This window comes from Pinus tabuliformis, chromosome 7 (assembly GCF_031772625.1).
Source record: "Pinus tabuliformis cultivar Carrire ecotype Pingquan chromosome 7, CPIR1, whole genome shotgun sequence".
NCBI classification, from domain to species: domain Eukaryota; kingdom Viridiplantae; phylum Streptophyta; class Pinopsida; order Pinales; family Pinaceae; genus Pinus; species Pinus tabuliformis.
Genome location: NC_142293.1, coordinates 1,551,701,971 through 1,551,722,649, shown reverse-complemented (window position 1 = coordinate 1,551,722,649; position 20,679 = coordinate 1,551,701,971). Strand labels below are relative to the sequence as shown.

Genomic DNA, 20,679 nt, shown 5'->3' with positions numbered 1-20,679 from the left:
AAACCTCACATGCTCGAGCTCGCGTAAATGTGGCCATGACACCACCCAAGGTGTACATCTATTAATTACATAGCGGCTGTGCAAATCCCACCGATCCTCCTCAACTTTCATTCACCCCGATCAAAAATAATATATCCAACCCCTTTGAAATTAAGGTGATATCTTAATTTATGTATAATAAACCAAATTTAATAAAATTTAGTATTATTAAAGTAAAAAGTGAAATAGAGTAATGAGGTCATCCCTTTAATTATTCAATTTAAAAATGTTTTTTTACAAATATCTCAAACAAATATTAAATAATTAATATATGTTATTAAATAATAAAATCTATATATTTCTTATTATATATTATTAAAAGTGATTAATTATTATAATTGATATAAAAATATTAAATAATAAATTATATATATTTTATTATATATTAATAGATTAAAGGTTGAAAATCTTATCCAATCGATTATAGAAAATGCATAGATGATTTTGATAGCTGTTAGTGTGTCACTGAGGTGATAAATGATAACGAGATAATTAAGATAATTGGATTTTAAATATAATTATTAACCCTTAATTATATTTAAATTTATATAAAATGATTAAAAATGATAATTTTATAAGAATGTGTAAATTTTATGGAGGAATCCATAATTTGTTAAAATAATTTTGTATGTTTAAAATCAAACTTATATCACTTGTAACAACAAAGCCAAATAACATAAAAGATATATCAAGTGTGAATGTTAATTTTCATTCGCCATCTAAGGAATTTGTAAGAGCAACACTTCCCTAGCTTTTTAAGTAGCTGAATACCATTATAGTTTAAAGACGCGAAAAAGGAAACGCCTCGATTTCAGTGGCCTATATTGTTTTGTCACGTTCCCTGTATAGATACTGTGCCACAATGGCCGGCCTCTAGGGAGATTTCCGTGAAGATATGGACCGTCTGCAGTTCCCCCACGATCCCGTCATCTTCGGTTGTGATTCACTTTTTTTTTTTTTCAGTAAACGGTTGTGATTCACTTTATGTGTAAGCTGCTCATACATCCCAATTGCCACGGCACGCTACTGATTCACCATTGCTCGATTCTTTCCCAGCTCGCCTCCTTCCTATAAAAACGAAATATTGCAACTGACAGCACTACACATGTAATACATACAGACAAGATTCAGTGAAGTTTGGCGAAAGGAATAATGGCCTCTGCAATGGTCTTGAGGCTATCAATTTCCTCCTGCTCTAAATACCGCAAAGACGTTTTGGGTTCCAATCTCAGTTCTACAACGCCTAGTTTTGGCAAAAGGATTAGTACTAGTACCGATTGTGGTAATCTGAGAATCATCCATCTGAATTCTTACTTCTCCAATGCTTGCAGGAAATGCAGAAACCCAATTGTGAGGACAGCCACATCGGACTCAGAGGTAAGTGATTTTTATTTTGCAAGTTTAAAGAATAAGAACTGCTGCACAGTTATCTGTTGTGAGACTTGAGTATAGTTATTGATTTTTGTTGTTTCTATTAACGTGTGCAGGCTAAAGATGGTTTCCCAGATCTGGGTGATGAAAATAAGCAATTGGGTGATGATAGTTTGCATGCGAAAAATCCATCTTATACACAATGGGATGCCCTGACATCCACCATTGCAGCCTCTTCTAACATACCGTTTCTCCTCCTGCAACTGCCACAGATTATGCTGAATGCTCAGAATCTATTGGCTGGAAACAAAACTGCACTGTTTGCATTGGGATGGCTGGTAAGCAAACCCTATATTCTTTTTCCCCACACAAAACACGTTCAGAAAGGGTAAATTTTGTTGCAGAAGTTTAGACTGCGTTTAAATGGGGCAATTTTGATTCAGGATCTTGTATGCTTGCATTGGGCATTTTTTCTGTTATTACAGTTTGCATTTTAGTTGGTATTTTGTTTTGGATTTCTTTGGCTAGAGCAAGTGGGGTGCAATGTAGTTGTATAATAGAGTTAGTGCTAAAAGGTCTTACATAAGCTACAAGGACTTGTCCTGAAAGGTCTTATCCGAATGTGCATATGTAATGCTTTTGGCACAGGGTTGGTCCTGAGAGGTTTTATATATTGTTCATGAAAGTTCTTACATTTGGTGTGTTCATTAAAGGTCTTATCCAAGCTGGAAGGCTTATGTTCATTGAAGGTCTTATCCAAGCTGGCTTGGTTCTGAAAGGCCTTTTTGAGACGGAATAATTAGTTCCAAAAGGGTCTTATAGGAGCTAAAAGAGTTGGTCCTAAAAGGTCTAACCGGAGCGTCTGGATATATTGTTTTTGTGAGTCCAGCCGGATAGCAATTCAGAGTCCACCTCTCCCACTTTCCTTTATAACAGAACAGGGTTATATTATACAAGCAAAATTACACCTTGGCTATACCTGTAATATCATATAAACAAAACTAGTTACACCAACTATACCTGTAGGCCAATTTGGTACCAAGTCGCAACAGAGAGATACAGACCCTTTTCTTTCATATAATTCGGACTCTTGGTGACTATAGGCCAGGTAGGTAGCGGTATCCCTACCTAGCTACCTACTCCTGTGAGATTATTGCCTCTGCAGGCCCCCTTGGACTTATCTATTGCTGGTTTTTGGAGGCCTCCAGAGCATCTCAAACTTTCCCTTAGCCTGCTTTGTCAAATTATCTGCAACCTGCTAACATACTCTCGGATCACTGCACCCTTTTGAACTCTGTTCTTGAGGAAATGGTACAGGATGTCTGGAGTGTTCATGAAACACTAGATTCTCAGAAATTTTGATACGAATTTGATTATCACAGTATACCACAATAGGCTTCAACATCTGATTAGCCAACTATGTAATTAACTTGCAAAGCTAGAGAGCTTCACAACTAGTAGAACTGGCTACAATGTAAAGATATTCTGCAGGCAGCCTTCAAATATTGAAACGGAAATGCATATCAACTCATGGGCATAGGTAGTTAGAAGGGATAAAGCCTCTTCCCTCCTCGCCCTTCCCTTTCTAGCAGCACTTTTGGAGGTGGTACAAGCTAAACTCGTGTAGGAATGTACTACACAAACACTGATGTGACCCTTCATAGATCTTGGCTTGGTCCCGACTCCACTCTCTTTCTCCTGATTTAGGTTTGGGGCTGATCGGCTTCGAGCTTTTAGAGCTGAGCAAAAGCTATTTCTCTTCCTAGTAAGTTTTTCCTTGATGAAGATCTCACTAAAACACAAGTTGTGGAGCTCAAACGCTCCAAGGAGGTGGTTATAGTGGCATGCCAGGGAAGAAATGGGAAGTCATTAGGAACCTTAGAGTAGTCATCTAGGCTCTTTCCCACTTGGGTGGGAGCTTCGTTATGGGGCTTCCAAATGACATGCTCATTGGGAGAAGCAACATGGATTATGCGTTTCCATCAGCTGTTGGGATGGGAATGGGTCTTTTTAGTCACCGTTGGGTCTAATGTATGATGCATTCTATGCATGATTGAGACACATGAGAGCCTTGTTCGGCCTCTCCCAAGCATCGAAAGATACCATTAGTTTTCATCTTATAGATAATAAATGAGGAGCTTGGGTGGTGTCAGAGGTTCAGGTGGAGTTGCTTGTTTTGTAAGGGACTGCCTCTAGAGTAGGATATCTTTGGTGGCCACAAAGAAGTTTGCTAGGTTTATGTGGATTTGGATTAGAGGTGTTTCCCCTCTTCTGAGGACATTTACATTGCAATTTGTTATGTCCCTTCAACTTCTTCGTCATATGTTATCCATAATGGCCCTGATTAGGGACCCTTTTGTAGATTTGTATGTTGGCATCACCTAGTTCCTAGTGGTGTGGGAGTTTATCCTCCTAGGTCTTGAACTTATGCACCAGAGCTCTCCAGACTCCTCTACACGATTGGTTAGAGGACATGTTTTGCAGGTAGGAGATAGATCCAAGGTTAATGGGGCTTCACTGGATGTCTAACAATGTGTTGAGGCCTTTTATAGCTTATAGTCGACACCTTTTGCAATTAGAGGAATCTTAGGAGTTGTTAATCATGAACATGCTCCCATGTTTCTTAGATTCCCACTTTTTCATGTGTTGGCCTTGTTACGACTCAATTTAGTAGGGGTTCTGGGAGAGGTTCCAAAGGAACTACTACTAGACCAAGTGGAAACAACGGGACAAGGACCCACTGTCACCTCAGTCGATGTCCCTTGCTCTTTACAAACTTTTACCGATGGGAGGAGTTCCGGTATGGTGGAAATCACCAGAATGACGAGGTCAATAATGATGCACAATCTGATTTCCAAAGCCCATTCAAAGGAGAGGCTTAGATAATAGGTTGCTTGTTTTAGAAGCAAAAGAAGGGCTCTCTAAGAAAGGCTTGAGGGAAGGATGACCTTGGGTTTAGGAATATTAAAAAATGATGAATGCCTAAGATCAAAACTTCCAAAATCCCTCACTTGTGATTGATGTGTTTATACTAGGGTTCAAAGTGAGGCAAGGATGGGGTGACTTTCCACGAAAAACCCCTTAAGAGAAATATTATAAGAGACCAAGGGTTGAGAGATATACCGTGGTAAAAGCTCATCCAATGATCACCTATAGTTAAGAGAAAAGGTTTTGAATGGTCAACTACAAAATGCAAACCTTCAAGAAGTCCCCAAGTCAAAACAACTTCAAGGGTTCCCTCTTTGTGTGATAGCTAGGGTATCAATTTATTTGAAATTCCATCGTCAGAATTTGTTCAAAACTGGAGGATGCCTACAAGAAGAAAAGAGGAAGAAAAGAGGTGAAAGAATGATATTTTGTTAAGTTAATGTGATCACCAAGGATCTAGGACCAGTGCCTGGCTATTGGGAAGATTGGAGTCAAAATGATTAAGATTTAGGAACTTCGCTCTTCAAGGAGGCCTAAAGAAGTAGCTATGCTCTTTGTGGATGCAACTTCACAACAACTTTAGACTTTTATACTTCAATATGCAATATTTGATGGAGTTTCAAGGTAAAAGGTGCACAACCTACCCCTAGGAAAATTTGTTCTTCTTGCCAAGATGAATAACATATGCAATGAGCCAAGATTACAAGTGTTTCATAAATTCGCATTAATTTTTAGGGCACAAGCAAAATCAAAGCATAGCGTTCCATACATTAGACATAAATTATCAAGAAATTCGCATGAAAAGAGCACTTACATGACAAGAGAGTATATCCATCCATCACATTTGCAAAATAGAAGCTCCAAGAGAGATAACAAAATATTCCACACATCAAAATTCATTTAATCATCCAAATCATTCCACAAATTGCAAGTCCAAAATCTTTAGAAAGATATATCCTAAATCCAAGTGATGATGAGAACAAATGAGGTCTCACTTGTATTTATATGAGCCTCTAACAATTCGAATGGGTCAAATTTGCCAAACAAACCCCTAAAAATGACTCTAATGTTCATAATAACACCCTAATTGGTGACAAGCCCACCAAATAGCTCCATAATATGAAAAAAAGTCTCTCAAGAGGGTCGAAATGGTAATACAATAGCTAGGAGGGCCATTGGAAGGCCTAATGAAGTCCCTCATGTGCCATAATGAATAGGAGGGCTCCAATAATAGTGATAAAGGGAGTTAAAAACGATTTTCCTTTTAATGACATTAACTTGTGATATTTTCATTATTAGTATTTGATCTCTTAGTTATCTTTTCTCATCATCAAGATTAATGCCAAGCAACAAATAAAAGAGAACACAAGGTAGGCAAAACCCCCCTCGAGGGGAAAACCCAGTCACAAAATTCTTCTTTCAGTAGATTCAGGATGAGACGACCAAGACCCTTATACTCTAGACTATAAACTTCCTCCATCGAGTCATCCGAGATCCATGTCACTGTGGTTGGACTGAGACATTATCATTGTGTTTGCATCGAGACCTCTACACTGTCATGGCACCGAGATCTTCTTACTATAATCCCTAAGATCTCATCATGACACCGAGATCTTATTTCTGAGGTGGCACCGATTCTTTCTTACTGTGATGATAGCGAAACTGAGAGACCTCCTTTCTGTGATGATATTGAACCTACTTGCTGTAGAGAACGAATCCTTCTCACTGTAGTGATACCGAAGCCGAGAGAGCTTCTTCCTGTGAAGATACCGAACCTCTATCACTGTAATGCACTAAAAATGTCTCCATTGTAATGAACTTCTTTTCTGAGATGTTCTGAGCTTCTTCACTGAAATACCTATCTCTGAGATAGCCATCCGAACTTGTCTCTGATCACCGAAACTTCTCTAAAATGCGAGTTCTGAGTTGATGAAATGCGAAAATCTCAGCTGGGTATATATAGTGGTTTGCCATCTAGAAATGAGCCGACATGAGTATACGAAGAGGTGCGTCACTGTATTTAGGCCAACACGATCTTCACTTGATAATTATTCCTTTGAGGTTGACTTGAAGAGGTTGTCTTGAAGACTTTTGCTGAAGAGGATGACAAGATGGAGGAGTCAAACAATAAATGACTTTGACAATAACCTAAAGCCTACAATGGAGGCTTGACCTATAATTGACCCAAGCATGAAACCCATGCTTTAATAAGTCAATTCAATTTAATAATAAAATTATTTTCACTTTCTTTTGACAAATAAATTACATTTTGACTTCAAGTACAATAATGAAGACCGAACCTAGTTACATTTTCCAACACTCCCTCTTAACTAGGGAGGTATTCATATTTACATATAACCAAAGAGGTACATGGAAGATCTCAAACCACATCATCTATGAAGAAGTTTAGGCACCACAATGCCATGGACTAGATTCTTGACCAGGGCAATCTATCCATTGGTCTCTCAACAATTTAGGCACCACAATGCCACAGACTAGATTCCTGACCAGGGCAATCTATCCATTGGTCTCTCAACAATTTAGGCACCACAATGCCACTGACTAGATCCCTGTCGAGGGCAATCTATCTGGGTGAAACTAAGATGGACTCAAGCTTTCAACCTCTCTAGGTACCATCAGGCTTACTTGTTAACCATCAACCTAGGGACCTAGGTGCGTATCCATGGTCAGAGCCTTATGACCTATGCCACCCTCCCTACTTTGGGACCTAGACATCAACACAAAGTGCCGGCCATATGTCCTCCCAAGTAATGCTTCACTCACAAAGCCTCTCCTTAATCCAGTAGATCAAGGACAACAAATCTCTCCTGATCAAACTGATTGGTAACCAACATGCTATCAAAACCTTCGAGAGATTTAAACACAACCCCAATAGTTTCACATATTCATAAATAAACATAAACCTTCGGGGTTTTCTTGATGTTTCTTCTCAACACGGTAGGCTTATCAACTGAACCTTTCCTTTTCAACTTCACATACAACAACATATCCTTCAAATTTCATTCTCCAATCAAAACTATGCTCTCCCTTTCAACTAGGGAGATTATCTCTGTCCAGACTCCCTCTTAATCTCAGGGAGATCTCTTCTATCCGGGCTCCCTCTTAACCTAGGGAGATCAACTTCTTCTTTTCGTCATCAGAGAATCTTTCGTGGCTTCCATCCCTTTTATCAGAGTCACCATCACTATTCATATCATGCTTATCACATGAACCTTTCTTACGATCATCTTCACCAACTTCAAGATGATGTACCTGCACAACTTAGATAGCAAGTACAACCAAAATTATAGAAGCATGAATTTAGCCATATCAAAATCTTATGACAACGAAAGCATTTACAAACATAATCAGCAAGAGGCTATACTTCAATACTTCAACTTCTTGCCCAGGTTTTGTTACAAACCCTAAATCACATTCTTAGCTTATCAAGATATCAAGCTCATTATATCTAAGGTTTCAATATTCTTTCAATGACCAGTTCCCTCATAGAAAACCCAAAAACAAATCAAATCAATGAATCTAACAACTTTCAAAATTCATATGTTAGACTCCTCACTAAGATTCCATATACTAGATTTCATACATGAGCTTCAATAATCAAAACCGATCACAACTTAATCAACATCATGACTATCATCTACTAAGGTTTGATGTAAACCCTAGATTTCCATCTTCAAATTTTCAACAATCACTATATCGATTCATAGATTCAAGATTGTCATATCACACATACTAGAGAATTTAGCTACTACTAGGGTTTAGCTGCAAAACTCTAGATTTACCGAACATCATCATCCTAGAACATCAAACCTTGACTAGGGCTTGTTTCCAAACCCTAGGACTTATGACTATTAATGCTTAAGTCTACATATATCTAGGAATTCATCAGCATATCATAAGCACATCATATGCCAGGCAATGTTAGACATCTACTGTCCTAGACCAAGCTAGGGTTTCAACCAATGGACACATACCTAGGGTTTCATTCCTAGGACTCTATATACATAACAAGGGTTTTGCTTATAGATACAATCAAACCCCAAGGATCTAGGGTTTCATAACAAAGTAAAACAAACCCTACAATATCAAAACTTCAAAGGTTCGGGATTTCAGACAACAACATTTCAACCCTAATAAGTTAGGGTTTCCATGATCATACCACAAACCCCAAACATGACATCATTAACAAGACTTCAAATATCATTTCCCAATAACCCTAAGTAGTTTTATGGTTTCAAACATTGATATTGGCATACCCTTAGGTTAGGGTTTTCTAGAGAACCTGTATAGGGCTCTATAAAATTAATTAAGAATATGAGGGTGGGTAGATTTATCAAGAGATGAATCACCCTAAACAAGAATCTCTATGATTCAAGATAGCTCGACATAACAATGTTAGTATTGGCTGACATAAAAATAAGATGATCATACTTTAAGGGAATCTTTTAAGGTGTATGGTTTGAGACAAACCTGGAGATATTTCTTGGCAAACCTGAAAAGGATTTCTTGAAGTGTTAAGCCATCATCTTTTATACTTGTAGAACATACTTACAAGCACAACATGTGATACCAAAGACATAATTTAATTTCTTAAGTTAGATTTGTGAAAATTCCCGAATCTAACACATTAGAAACCCCTACTGCAATTATTGGTTTACAATTTCCTACTTGTTCTTTATATTAACAAGTTATTTAATTACATAAACATCGAAGTAAACACTATTGCAACCTTCACAGATATACAGATCATGCACTGAAGTAAACAAAAACAATAAACCAAGGGACACCTTTATTTTTGGACAATTGTCCCTGGAAAAACCCAATTCGGGAAAACCGATGCAGCGTATAGAGGGTTTGTATTATTAAGCAGATTTCGTGAATACAACAAGGGTGCCAGAAATGGCTCACCCAACTGAGAATTTCCTCGACAGTAGTACCTCTATTCGGAGACAGATATTCCGGCAAATCAACAACTAGATGATCAAAACCCACAGCGACTCCAGCTATTCCTTATGCTGGACAACGAAAGCTGCTCCAAGCACTGCTCAGGAACTGCGTCACCCTATCCCGGCTCAAAATCTGCTGATCTGTTCCCAGTCTGCCCCACAGAATCTCCCAGCGCTACCTCTGAAGCCCTCTACGACTTCTGCGTTAGCCTCTACAGCTTCTACGTTAGCCTCTACGGCTTCTGCGTCAGCCTCTACGACCCTCTGCGTTAGCTCCTATAGCCTCTGCGTCGGCCCTTCTAGGGCCTGCGCTGTCTCTCTCGGCACTTCACTGCCTCTTTGTTATGTATTCTTCAGCCTTGGATGGAAATCCCTTGTTGAACTGCCCCTCATTGCAACTGATCACTAACTCGATTTCCTTAGCAAACCTCACCCCAGAAAATCGAATTCTTGATCTCTCTTGGTGTATCTCCAACTGACCCTCAAGCATCCTCTTATACTTTTCCTGTTGACAATTCAACGGCCGAAATTACGTCCCTAATCAACGACTAAAATTAGAACTGGTTTGATCCTCGTCACTTAGAACTTTTTCACCCATTTTATATTAATACACATTAATATTTTTATTTTCCTAAGTTTAGACTTAGGAACCCATTAAAAATATTATTTATTTTAATATCTCTTCATCCAGGTGGAATTTCTCCAAACGATTTCTGGGTCTTGGAGATCTCATGTGCCTTTGCTTGTCCACCAAATTTCATGGCTATAGCACATCTGATGCTACCTAAAATCAACACTCCCTCTTAGTGAGGAATGTGCTCTAACAATGCTTCACCATAGAAGCATCACACTGATCTTCCGCATCGGTCCTCTGTGCTGATGCTTGGTCTGCTGCCCCACATCCACTGCACTGCTGCTTCCTGTACTGCTGCCCATGACACTTCCACTGCCACTGCTACATCTGTATTGCAGCTCCCTCTCAAAATGCTGCATCATGTTGCCCATAGCACTGCCACTGCTAATTGCTGCACTGCAACTCAGTTACCGAGAAGTAAGTAACTGACTTCACCCAAACACTAACATCCTGGTCAGTTTGGAAGCCTCGTGATGCTAAAGCCACCTCTGCTACTATCCTGTGCTCCCTCTGTTGCCACTGCGCTGCTACAACCTCTTCTGTGCCTCTCGCACTGCTGCAACCTCCACTACGCTGCTACAGACTTCTGCACTCTAGCACTGCCTTGCCGCTCCATCACACCTTGCTCCACCCGACACCTGTCATCATGCTACTGTCTTTAAGGGCTCTCGTAGCTGGATGTGATCCAAGAGTTTGGGCACCTCAAGGATCCTGCCCCTAGTTCTGTAGTCCCCTTGACTACAACTCTATGTCTCCCCACCTCTTCTCTAGAGGCGCATGAGCACTCATGGCACAATCGTCATCAGTCTCGACATCCTTCTCCGCCTTTGCTGGAGCAGCCTTTGAGTTGGAAGCTTCTCCCTTGCCTTTCTTCCTGGGGCACTGAGAGGCATAATGTCCCAGCTCCCCATAGTTGAAGCACTTGACCTTGGAGATGTCTTTCTTCTTCCTCTTCTGTACCCCCTGTTGTCCCGCTGATGCGAGAGCTGCATCCTCCTCCTCCTCTTTCTTGATTCGAACTCCCTTACCGCTACTCCCTGCCTTGGTCAATCTCCTGAGCTCTTCCTGTCGAAGAGCTGCCCACATCTCCTCCCAACTGGGGAGAGTCGCTCTGCCCAAAATGCTTTGGAAAAATGTCTCCCACTCCTCGGAGACTGCATTCAAGGCAGTCCTGACCATGAACTCTGGATCCGGTGTAGACCCCACGGAAGTAAGCTGGTCGCGAATTCCTTGCAACCTGAGAAGGAATGGATCTATCTCCTCTCCTTTCTGCATCTGATATGACCTCAGCTGATTCTCTAATAACATCTTCCGCTGCATGGAAGAGCCCTGGTATAAGGTGGTCAGCATCTGCCACATCTCCCTTGTTGTGTTCTTCTCAGCAATATGTGGTATGACATGATCCTTGACCCCATCTAGGATCATGCATTTCGCCTTCGCCTTAGCCTCCTCATACTTCTCATTTGCATTAGGGTCAACTGGGACAACTACTGTTTTCAAGGCATAGTCCTTGATGCGATGTTTATCCAGGATTGCCAGGATCCTGGCCTTCCAGATGACAAAATTGGAAACCTCGTCCAATTTGTCCGGATCCCTCAATTGGTTCATGGCCATCTCTGTTGGAAATAATACTGAGAGGGGGGGTGAATCAGTATTATAACATTAATAAAACTTTTTCATTTCCATATTCAGATTCATATATGCTACTTCCACAACTTCTTATGATTTAGTTAGTTGAGTGCATTAGAACATTATCAATCATATTAACAGTAAACTGGTGCAGTAAAATAGAACAGAACATCACACATAAGTCACACACATGAACACCATGATATAAGGTGGAAACCCAATGTGGGAGAAAACCACCTGCTGCAAGTCATCTCAATCTTCTTCTTAATAAGAAAATTCTTTTACAATATTTTGTACTGGTGCAGTCTTATACCAGTACGGGAGCTACAACCCCCTTTGCTCTTGTACTAGCTGATTCATTTACTAGTACGCAGGCTGCTACCTGCTACAATGCTCCATAGATTTCCCTTAGCTCTTGTACTAGCTTAGATACTAGTACGTAGATGCTGGCCTACAATCTTCTCTCCTCCAGGTACCACGTTTCATCAATTTTCATACTGGATACTGAAGCACAACACATAATCTGAGAGGCCACGTTTCATCCAATTTTCATACTGGACCCAACAACAACATTGAAGCATATAAACAATCTTCTGAATTACCCAAGCACTAGATCAATACATATACAAGTGAGTCATCAACTAGATCTAGTCCATCAGATCACATAAAAATGAGTCATTAAGAACCTGATCCACTCATCCATCAATGTATAAACATTTAATCAATCACTTCTCAGACTGCTGTTATCAGAACATAATACCAGAAACCAGACGTCACTTCAAAACCCAGAACACAACAATAATAAACAGGGGCAGCTAAATAGATTTCATGAAAAGTCCGCAGCTTCACCCATAGACCACCTGCGTACATCCGCACTGTTTCCAACTGCTTTCCTGCGTACCCCCGCACTGTGTCTCACGGACTTCCTGCGCACCTCCGCTCTGTGTCCAATGGAATGCCTGCGACCCTCCGCATCTTCTGCAATTCTGGGCCTGCGAACCTCCGCACCCACAGTGCTTCTGGGCCTGCATACCTACGCACTTTTCCTTCACTGTACTTGCGGTCCTGCGGGTATAGATAATTTCAAGACTTCAAGAATAACCCAGACTGTCAGATCTACAGATCTGAACATGCGCCGAGGAGATATCAACCCATTAGTAGATCCGACTTGTAATTCTCATGTTTCTCCTTGATATTGATTCAACTCTCTCTCACAAACCGATTACAAGAATTTCAGATCTAGCTTCTCTTAAGATCTTCTAATTTCACAAGTGTCTAGCCAAATGATCTCCTTTGCTTTATATAGGCAAGCTCTTGCTAAAACCATGAATCAATACCATAGATAACCAATACAAGGGGCCCAAAAACATGGGGCTCAATAATAATAATAATAATATAAAACAATACCACTGACCAAACCATAGGATCAAATACGTCGGGCTAAATACTATGGTCCACCATTGGATTCCCACGTGAGAATACTTTTTCACTGCATGAAAGTGCGTGAACTAGGGTCCGCACCTTTTACATGGTGTACCTGCGTGTATGTACGCACTTTATCTATGATATTCCTGCGGGTCCGCGCCTTTTGTACTGTGTACCTGCGTACTTCTTATTTTCTTCATTATTGTGAGCTAATCATCAATCTCTGCTACTGACTGGTTGTACTGTGATCCATCACCTGTATGAGTTGCCATCAAGGACAACACTTTAGCCATAATGCCAACAATCTCCCCCTTTGGTCTTGATGGCAAAGCTTACTTGTCATACTAAGAACTTGCCATTTGATTCCTTTGAACTGTCCTGCATCCATGTATTATGTCACATCTGATATTTCTTCTGTAGATTCATCTGAATGTAAATAAGTGAGATGTTCTTCTATGAGTGGGTTGCCATCAAGTACAACACATGCATCATAATGCCAACAATCTCCCCCTTTGGACTTGATGGCAACAACACCACATTACTCTCCCCCTTTGACATCAAGGGCAAAGGGTTATGCTCCCCCTAAGAACATGCTCCCCCTGACTATAAATCAGATGAGCTCCCCCTTTGTATATGCCATGGTGCACCAATCTGATCATGCTGGAATGTCTGCTCTGTTATATAGTGCTGTTCATGCTCAAGCTCCCCCTGACAGTAAGCAAGGTCTGCAAAAAGATGTTCTACAAGAAGAACATGACTCTATACATCATAAATGACCTTCCTATCACCAAAAGACTCAATACATATATCCATCACCCAACCAAGTGAGGATCATCCACCCAACCAAGTGGGGATACATCAGAAATATTACATCTTCATCCCAGGCATAGTGGGGAAACCAACATAGGCCGTTACATGACCTGAAGAGATCTCATCAAATGACTACAATAGATAGAGACACACTATTACATCATGAGTCTTGATATGACCTTTACAGAGATCAAACACCTAAATAAGATCATGATAAACATCAACAACAACATTGTATGATCTGCTTCATAGTATCTGTCAACAACAATTAGTGCATGAATCATCAAGGTATGTCCGCATCAACAGAATTTCACATTCTATGTGAGAAACACCATAGCCATCATGAACTAAGTATCAACAATCTGCATTAATCATCATATGTATGAAACAATCCTATCATCATAAGAGCTCATTATCATCATGTCTCCAAATCATCCCTGTATCCAGCCAACAATCCTCATCCATATGAGCCAAGAATAAAAGGAATCATGCATCATAACTGTAATATATGATCTTTATGCATATGACGACAGCAGCATATGAGTGACTCATCATCAAGAAGATGTGAATTCAAGTTAAGTACTGCTCCTTATCCTTATGAAGATCACCATGCAAGCACCACATATGTAGCATCTGATCTGAAAATCAACTATGTAAACCCCAAGAATCATCTGAACAACTCATGACCATATCATAGCAAGATGAATCTGTCAGGTCAGGGTAACTCCAGAATGAGCAGAAGAAAACTGATCTATTATTTCATTAGAGAACTATTGTTTATATACAAAAAGGAGACGGAACAATTCATCTTCTTGATGACTGTTCACGTTCCAGTTTACCCAACCGCCTTCGGATTAGGTGTGAACATTCCCCCCCTTAATCTGAAGGGATGTTGGTGAGTCCAAGCATCGTTCTGAATCTTTCAAGCTTTTCTCTTCCAAGCGCTTTGATGAAGATGTCTGCAATTTGCTCATTTGTGGAACAATGACGGAGATGGATTGTTTTGGCCTCAACATGATGTCGGATCAGATGATATTTAGTATTGATGTGCTTAGTACGATCATGGAACTTTGGGTTCTTGGCCAACTTTATTGCAGAGGTGTTATCAATCATGAGTGGAGTTGATTGTACTTGTTTTACCTGCAAATCTTCAAGAATTTTCCTGAGCCACACAATTTCTTTCGTTGCTTCAGCTGCTGCCACGTATTCTGCTTCTGTTGTGGAATCTGCTGGAACTGATTGTTTGCATGATCTCCAGGAGACAGCTCCTGATCCAAGACTCATAGCATATCCTGAAGTAGATACCCCAGTTTCTTTGTCTCCATCGAAGTCTGAATCAGAGTATTCAATCAAGTTGAAGTCGTCCACCTGTGTATACTTGATTCCAAGGTTTTGAGTTCCCTTCAAGTACCTTAGAACTCTTTTTGCAGCAGACCAATGTCCCTCACAAGGCTTTTGCATAAACCTGGAGAGGATTCCAACAGCAAATGAAATGTCTGGTCTGGTAGTAGTGAGGTAGATGAGACTTCCTACAAGCTGTCTATACTTTGTTGCATCCTCAAATTCCTTTCCTTCAATAGATGTGATCTTCAAGTTTTGTTCCATTGGAGTAGAAAGAGGATTGCACTCTGTCATGCCAAATCTGTTTAACAAGTCTCCAATGTATTTCTTTTGAGAAAGAAATATGGATTTTGGATGTTGGGTTACTTCAATGCCAAGATAGTAATGAACATAGCCCAAATCAGTCATTTCAAAACTTTTTCCTAATTCTTTCTTTATGGATGCAATATAGCTTTCATTGTTCCCTGTCATTAAAAGATCATCTACATATACCACAAGATATACAACTGTTTTGCCAACTTTCTTGACAAATAAAGTTGCATCATCAAGATCAAAATGTTTGAAGTTGAGTTTCAGAAGATGCTCAGTTAGTTTTTCATACCAGGCTCGTGGTGCTTGTTTGAGGCCATACAAGGACTTCACAAGTTTGCATACTTTATGTTCATGTCCTTTCACAGCAAATCCTTCAGGCTGGGACATAAAAACATTCTCTTTTAAATCTCCATTCAAGAATGCAGTTTTTACATCCATTTGATGGACTTTCCAATCGTTCTGGGCAGCTAGTGCAAAGAGTGTCCGGATGGTGGCCCATTTTGCTGTGGGGGAAAAAGTTTCCTCATAATCGACCCCTTCCTTCTGTGCAAAACCTTTTGCCACAAGCCTAGCTTTGTGCTTGTCAAGTGAGCCATCAACTTTGTACTTGTTCTTGTAGACCCACTTGCAGCCAATTGGTTTGGTTCCAAATGGAGGATCAACCGGCTTCCAAGTGCCATTCTTAATGAGGGCATCATACTCCTTCTGCATCGCTTCTTTCCATTCATCATGAGAAGCAGCTTCTTTGAAGGAAGTTGGTTCAAAATCTGTAGACAAGTTCAATTCACAATCATAAGTAACATCCATATCAACAGGTGAATTAGAGTCATCTACATCACCTCCATCTTGTCGGTTTGTATTTCTGGTTCCTGTTTTTCCAATTTCATCAGGATGAACACTTTCAAGTGTCTTTGTCAGCCACTTTGGGGGACCTTTCTGAGATGGTCCAGGCTGCTCTGTTGATTGAGTTGGGACTGAATCAAGATTGAGTCTCCCAATTCTATCAATTACATCACTTAAAGGATCATCCGGTGTTGGAGTTTCATGCAAGGGAGATTGTTCTTCAGAAGAAGATTCCACATGTTGATCTAGTATAGGAATCCCCCCTTCAAGATGTGGAATCTGATTATCAAACTCTTGAAATGATTTTGTTTTTGTGAATCTATCCAAGCGATCAAGTTGCCGCTCAACAACACTGTCAGATTTGGATGATTCAAGAAAAATGACATCGCTAGATACAACAAACTTTTTATTTACTTCATCATAGAGACGGTATGCTTTAGAGGTGTTTGAATACCCGAGGAAGATACACTTACGACTTCTAGCACCAAGTTTGTTTCTATGTACCTTTGGTATTAAAGCATAACAGGTGGAACCAAAAATCCTGAGATGTTTCACCGAAGGAACATGTCCATATCACAATTCATAAGGAGTCTTGTTTCTTATAGCACTAGATGGACATCTATTCTTTATATATGCAGCACATAGAACAGCATCAGCCCAAAACATTATCTCTACATTTTTGAAGAAAAGCATGGATCGTACCATATTCAAGATTGTTCTATTCATTCTTTCTGCTACACCATTCTGTTGGGGATTATAAGGTACAGTTGTTTGATGTTTGATCCCATGTTGGCGAAGATAGTTTTCAAATTCATTTGATGTATATTCTTTTCCATTATCAGTGCGAATAGACCCAATATGAGATTGTGCATCATTTTCAATCCACTTATGAAAATTCTTGAATGTTTGAAAAGCATCAGATTTGTTCTTCAATAAATAAACCCAACACATTCTGGTGTAATCATCAATAAATGTCATGATATATTTATTTCCATTTGCAGAAGGAACATGCATTGGACCACATAAATCTGAATGAATGAGTTCAAGCTTCCTATGTGCTCTTGAATGTGAATCATGAAAAGACTGTTTGCTATGCTTTCCTAGAATGCAAGCATCACATTGCTTATGTTTTCTAGGAATGGTAGGCAAACCAACAACACCATTTTTCTTCAACAAGCGGAGACTATCATAGTTTAAATGTCCAAATCTAGCATGCCATAATAAACTTGACGGAAGTGTACCTTCTTCATGATGAGAAATATATGAGAAATGTTGTGCATGAGCAGAGGTTCCTTGCAGTTTAAGAAGTCTTTCTTCTTCTATACCCCTCATGACAAGTGAGTGGTCAGATGCCTTTCTTACCTCAAGCTTTCCATCAAACATATGAATGGAGTGACCTTGCTGGCGGATGTGGACCAGGGACAGCAAGTTTCTCTTGAGCTGTGGGAGATATAGAACATGATCCAGAGGAAAGTCTGGAAGACCAGGCAGTTTAAGCCTGATTGTGCCAAGCCCTGATGGCTTGATTTTTGACTGATCTGCAAAGTATACTGCTCCATCAACATTGTCAGTGAAATCTTCAAAAAAATCTTTCCTATGAGTCATATGACAGGTTGCTCCTGAATCAAGCAACCAATCATTTTTCGAAGAAGCAAGTGAAGCATTAAACAAATCTTTATTTACTCCAATGTTACATTGTGCCTCAATATAGTGAGCGGATTCAGGTGCTTTACCTTTGTCTGTGTCATCAGTTTTACCTTTCTGCTGATTTCTTCTCTGCTCAATTTTGTCCCATGGTAGCTTGCATGTAGAAGCATCATGTGATCCATTTCGTTTGCAGCGAATGCAATGCAGATCTGCCTTTTCTGCTTGAGAATGTCTGCCCCCCCTGCCTCTGAAGTATCTTCCTCTTCCTCTTCGTCCACCTCTTCCTCTTGTAGAATCTTGAGCAGGATGCTTTTCTTTATGAGCAAGGCAAACAGTGTCTTCAGAAGATTCAGGGACTGTCTTCTTTCCAAAGGCTTTCTCTCTTTCAGCAAACTTTTTCACAAGAGAGTCAAAGGTTATATCTTTAAGATTTCCATTTGCTTGTAATGACTCAAGATAATTGGAGTAGGTAGGATAGAGTGCTTTGAGAAAGGCAATAAGAGAGATATCCAGCTCAACCTTAGTGGATTTAATATCATGCATTATAGACTTTATTTCAGATGCAAGAGCAAGAGGATCATTATTTTTCAGTTCAAGAGTGAAGAGTTTAATCATGAGCTGAACAACTTCAAGTGCAGAATGTGAATCATAGAGTTCTTTCAGCTTTTGTAAAGCTTCAAAGGCAGTGGAATAGGATGAAATATGACGACTTACTTCTTCATTTACAGATGCTGCGATCAATGCATAGGCTTTGCTGTTCTTGTTTTCCCAAATGACAAGTTCTTTATCTGATGTAGGCTGCACAGGGTCTTTGTCTTCTTCTCCGACACACACTCCTTTTCACAACTCATTGTAGATGAGGGTGTGTTTTACCATCCTAGACCATTCAGAATAGTTCTCCTTGCCAGTGAGAACTATTCCGACCATAGAAATGATTGAATGCATTTTGTAAAAAAATGTCTCTGCTGATAAAAAAAACTTCTGTTGATAAAAAAAAACTTCTGCTGATATACAGTGAAGTGGTATTCAAAAAGGCAATAGATTTCAAATACTTTTATATCCTGTTTCTTCAAATCCCTCCGAGGATACTGTATCCACTATATTTCATATCTACAAACTCAGTTTGAAGACCATAATATATATATATATACTGGTTAATATAACCACAACGCACACACACACACACACACACACATATATATATATATATATATATACAGGATTCAACAGTGAAATATTTTTTTTTTTTTACTGCTAAACTCGATACCTCAATGATTAGCCAAGAGAAGTGAACTGCCTCAGCATGACGTTAATATTAACAGAAAACAATGGCTCTCGTATGTCGGAAAGGAAAAAATCCCCCCTCGATATGCTGATAGCTCAATGAATACGGCAAAGCCACAGAGACGCTAGTCAAATAAACCAACACAGAGCACCATTTGAGAAAGCATAAGAGACTTGGCAAAGAGGAGCACGGTTCATCAGCAAAGAGGAGCACGGTTTATCAGCAAAAAAAAAGCGCATCAAAATCACATTATCTTAGCAAAGAGGAGCACGTTTTAAACTTTCACTGTTTCAGCACATTGCGTCTCATGCAAGATGCATTGGTATGAGATCATTTCATAACCAAGTCGCAAATCTCATAACAATCCTTTTGATAGAAGGGCTATACTGATTGCAAACATACGCTTCAGATGTAATATTAGATTGGAAAAAAGGGTCTTTGCTTGTAACAAGTGCTACATCAAAAATTGTTGCGAGTTTATTCTCAAAGATCTGAATATACAAGGGTTTCCCAATGTCTGTGCTGCGCACTTGTCTTCTTGCTCTACACCGTAAAACAACTACCGCCACGCAACATGGAACCTTCAGATTGTTTAATCGATCTCATGAAGACATCATTTATGTAATAATGCCAGAGCAAAATCAATGCTGTAAATTGTAAGTACCACAATTCCTGATCATAATCCCGAATTCAGAACGTAACTACAAGGATTCAAACTTAAATGAGGTTTTGATGCTCCCTTTAATCAGAAACGAAACCAAAGTCAGCCTCAAAGACAATATTTGTGTAAAATACTTAAGCCAGAGAGCAGTCGAAACGATTGCAGGGACAATGAATTGGAGATGAGATATCTAGTATAGTGTTTCAATACCTCCTGCTGCGTCTTCCATAGCAGCCGAAGCTCAAAAGGTACACTTCTTGCGTTACATCGAAAAGCAGCTCGTAAAGCTCCAGCATCTACTCGGGGCTTCCGTATTCAGTGCTTCCGTATTCTTGGTGAAATTCCAGAGAGCAGATTATGTCAGGACAGAGGCAGCGCTGGTGCGCCAGAGAGCGTTATGTCAGGACAGACAAACGTTCAGGCAGAGGCGTTATGGCCAGAGGAGTTACAAGGAATCTGGGACCTGTGCTCTGATACCATGTCAGGCCAGGGTAACTCCAGAATGAGCAGAAGAAAACTGATCTATTATTTCATTAGAGAACTATTGTTTATATACAAAAAGGAGACGGAACAGTTCATCTTCTTGATGACTGTTCACGTTCCAGTTTACCCAACCGCCTTCGGATTAGGTGTGAACAGAATCATTTATCCATATAAGCATCATCACCAAGGACTATTACCCATAATGCCAACAATGCAAAAACATATGCTCCCCCTAAACTGGTGCCATAATGTTTACTGTCAGATCTGATCATGCCTAATAGTAAGAAATATCATCAATATCAAC

At 39.8% G+C, this 20,679-nt stretch overlaps 1 protein-coding gene across 1 annotated transcript in view; it reads left to right on the top strand.

The window, feature by feature from the left end:
* The first annotated feature begins 821 nt into the window (after window positions 1-821).
* Window positions 822-20,679, top strand: part of LOC149253837 (maltose excess protein 1-like, chloroplastic) — a 77,049-nt gene continuing 57,191 nt past the window's right edge. The window contains exons 1-2 of the mRNA XM_089460030.1: window positions 822-1,416; window positions 1,527-1,748. Coding sequence (XP_089316156.1) covers window positions 1,192-1,416; window positions 1,527-1,748 — 447 coding nt within the window. The 5' untranslated portion in view covers window positions 822-1,191. The remainder of the gene's footprint in view (window positions 1,417-1,526; window positions 1,749-20,679) is intronic.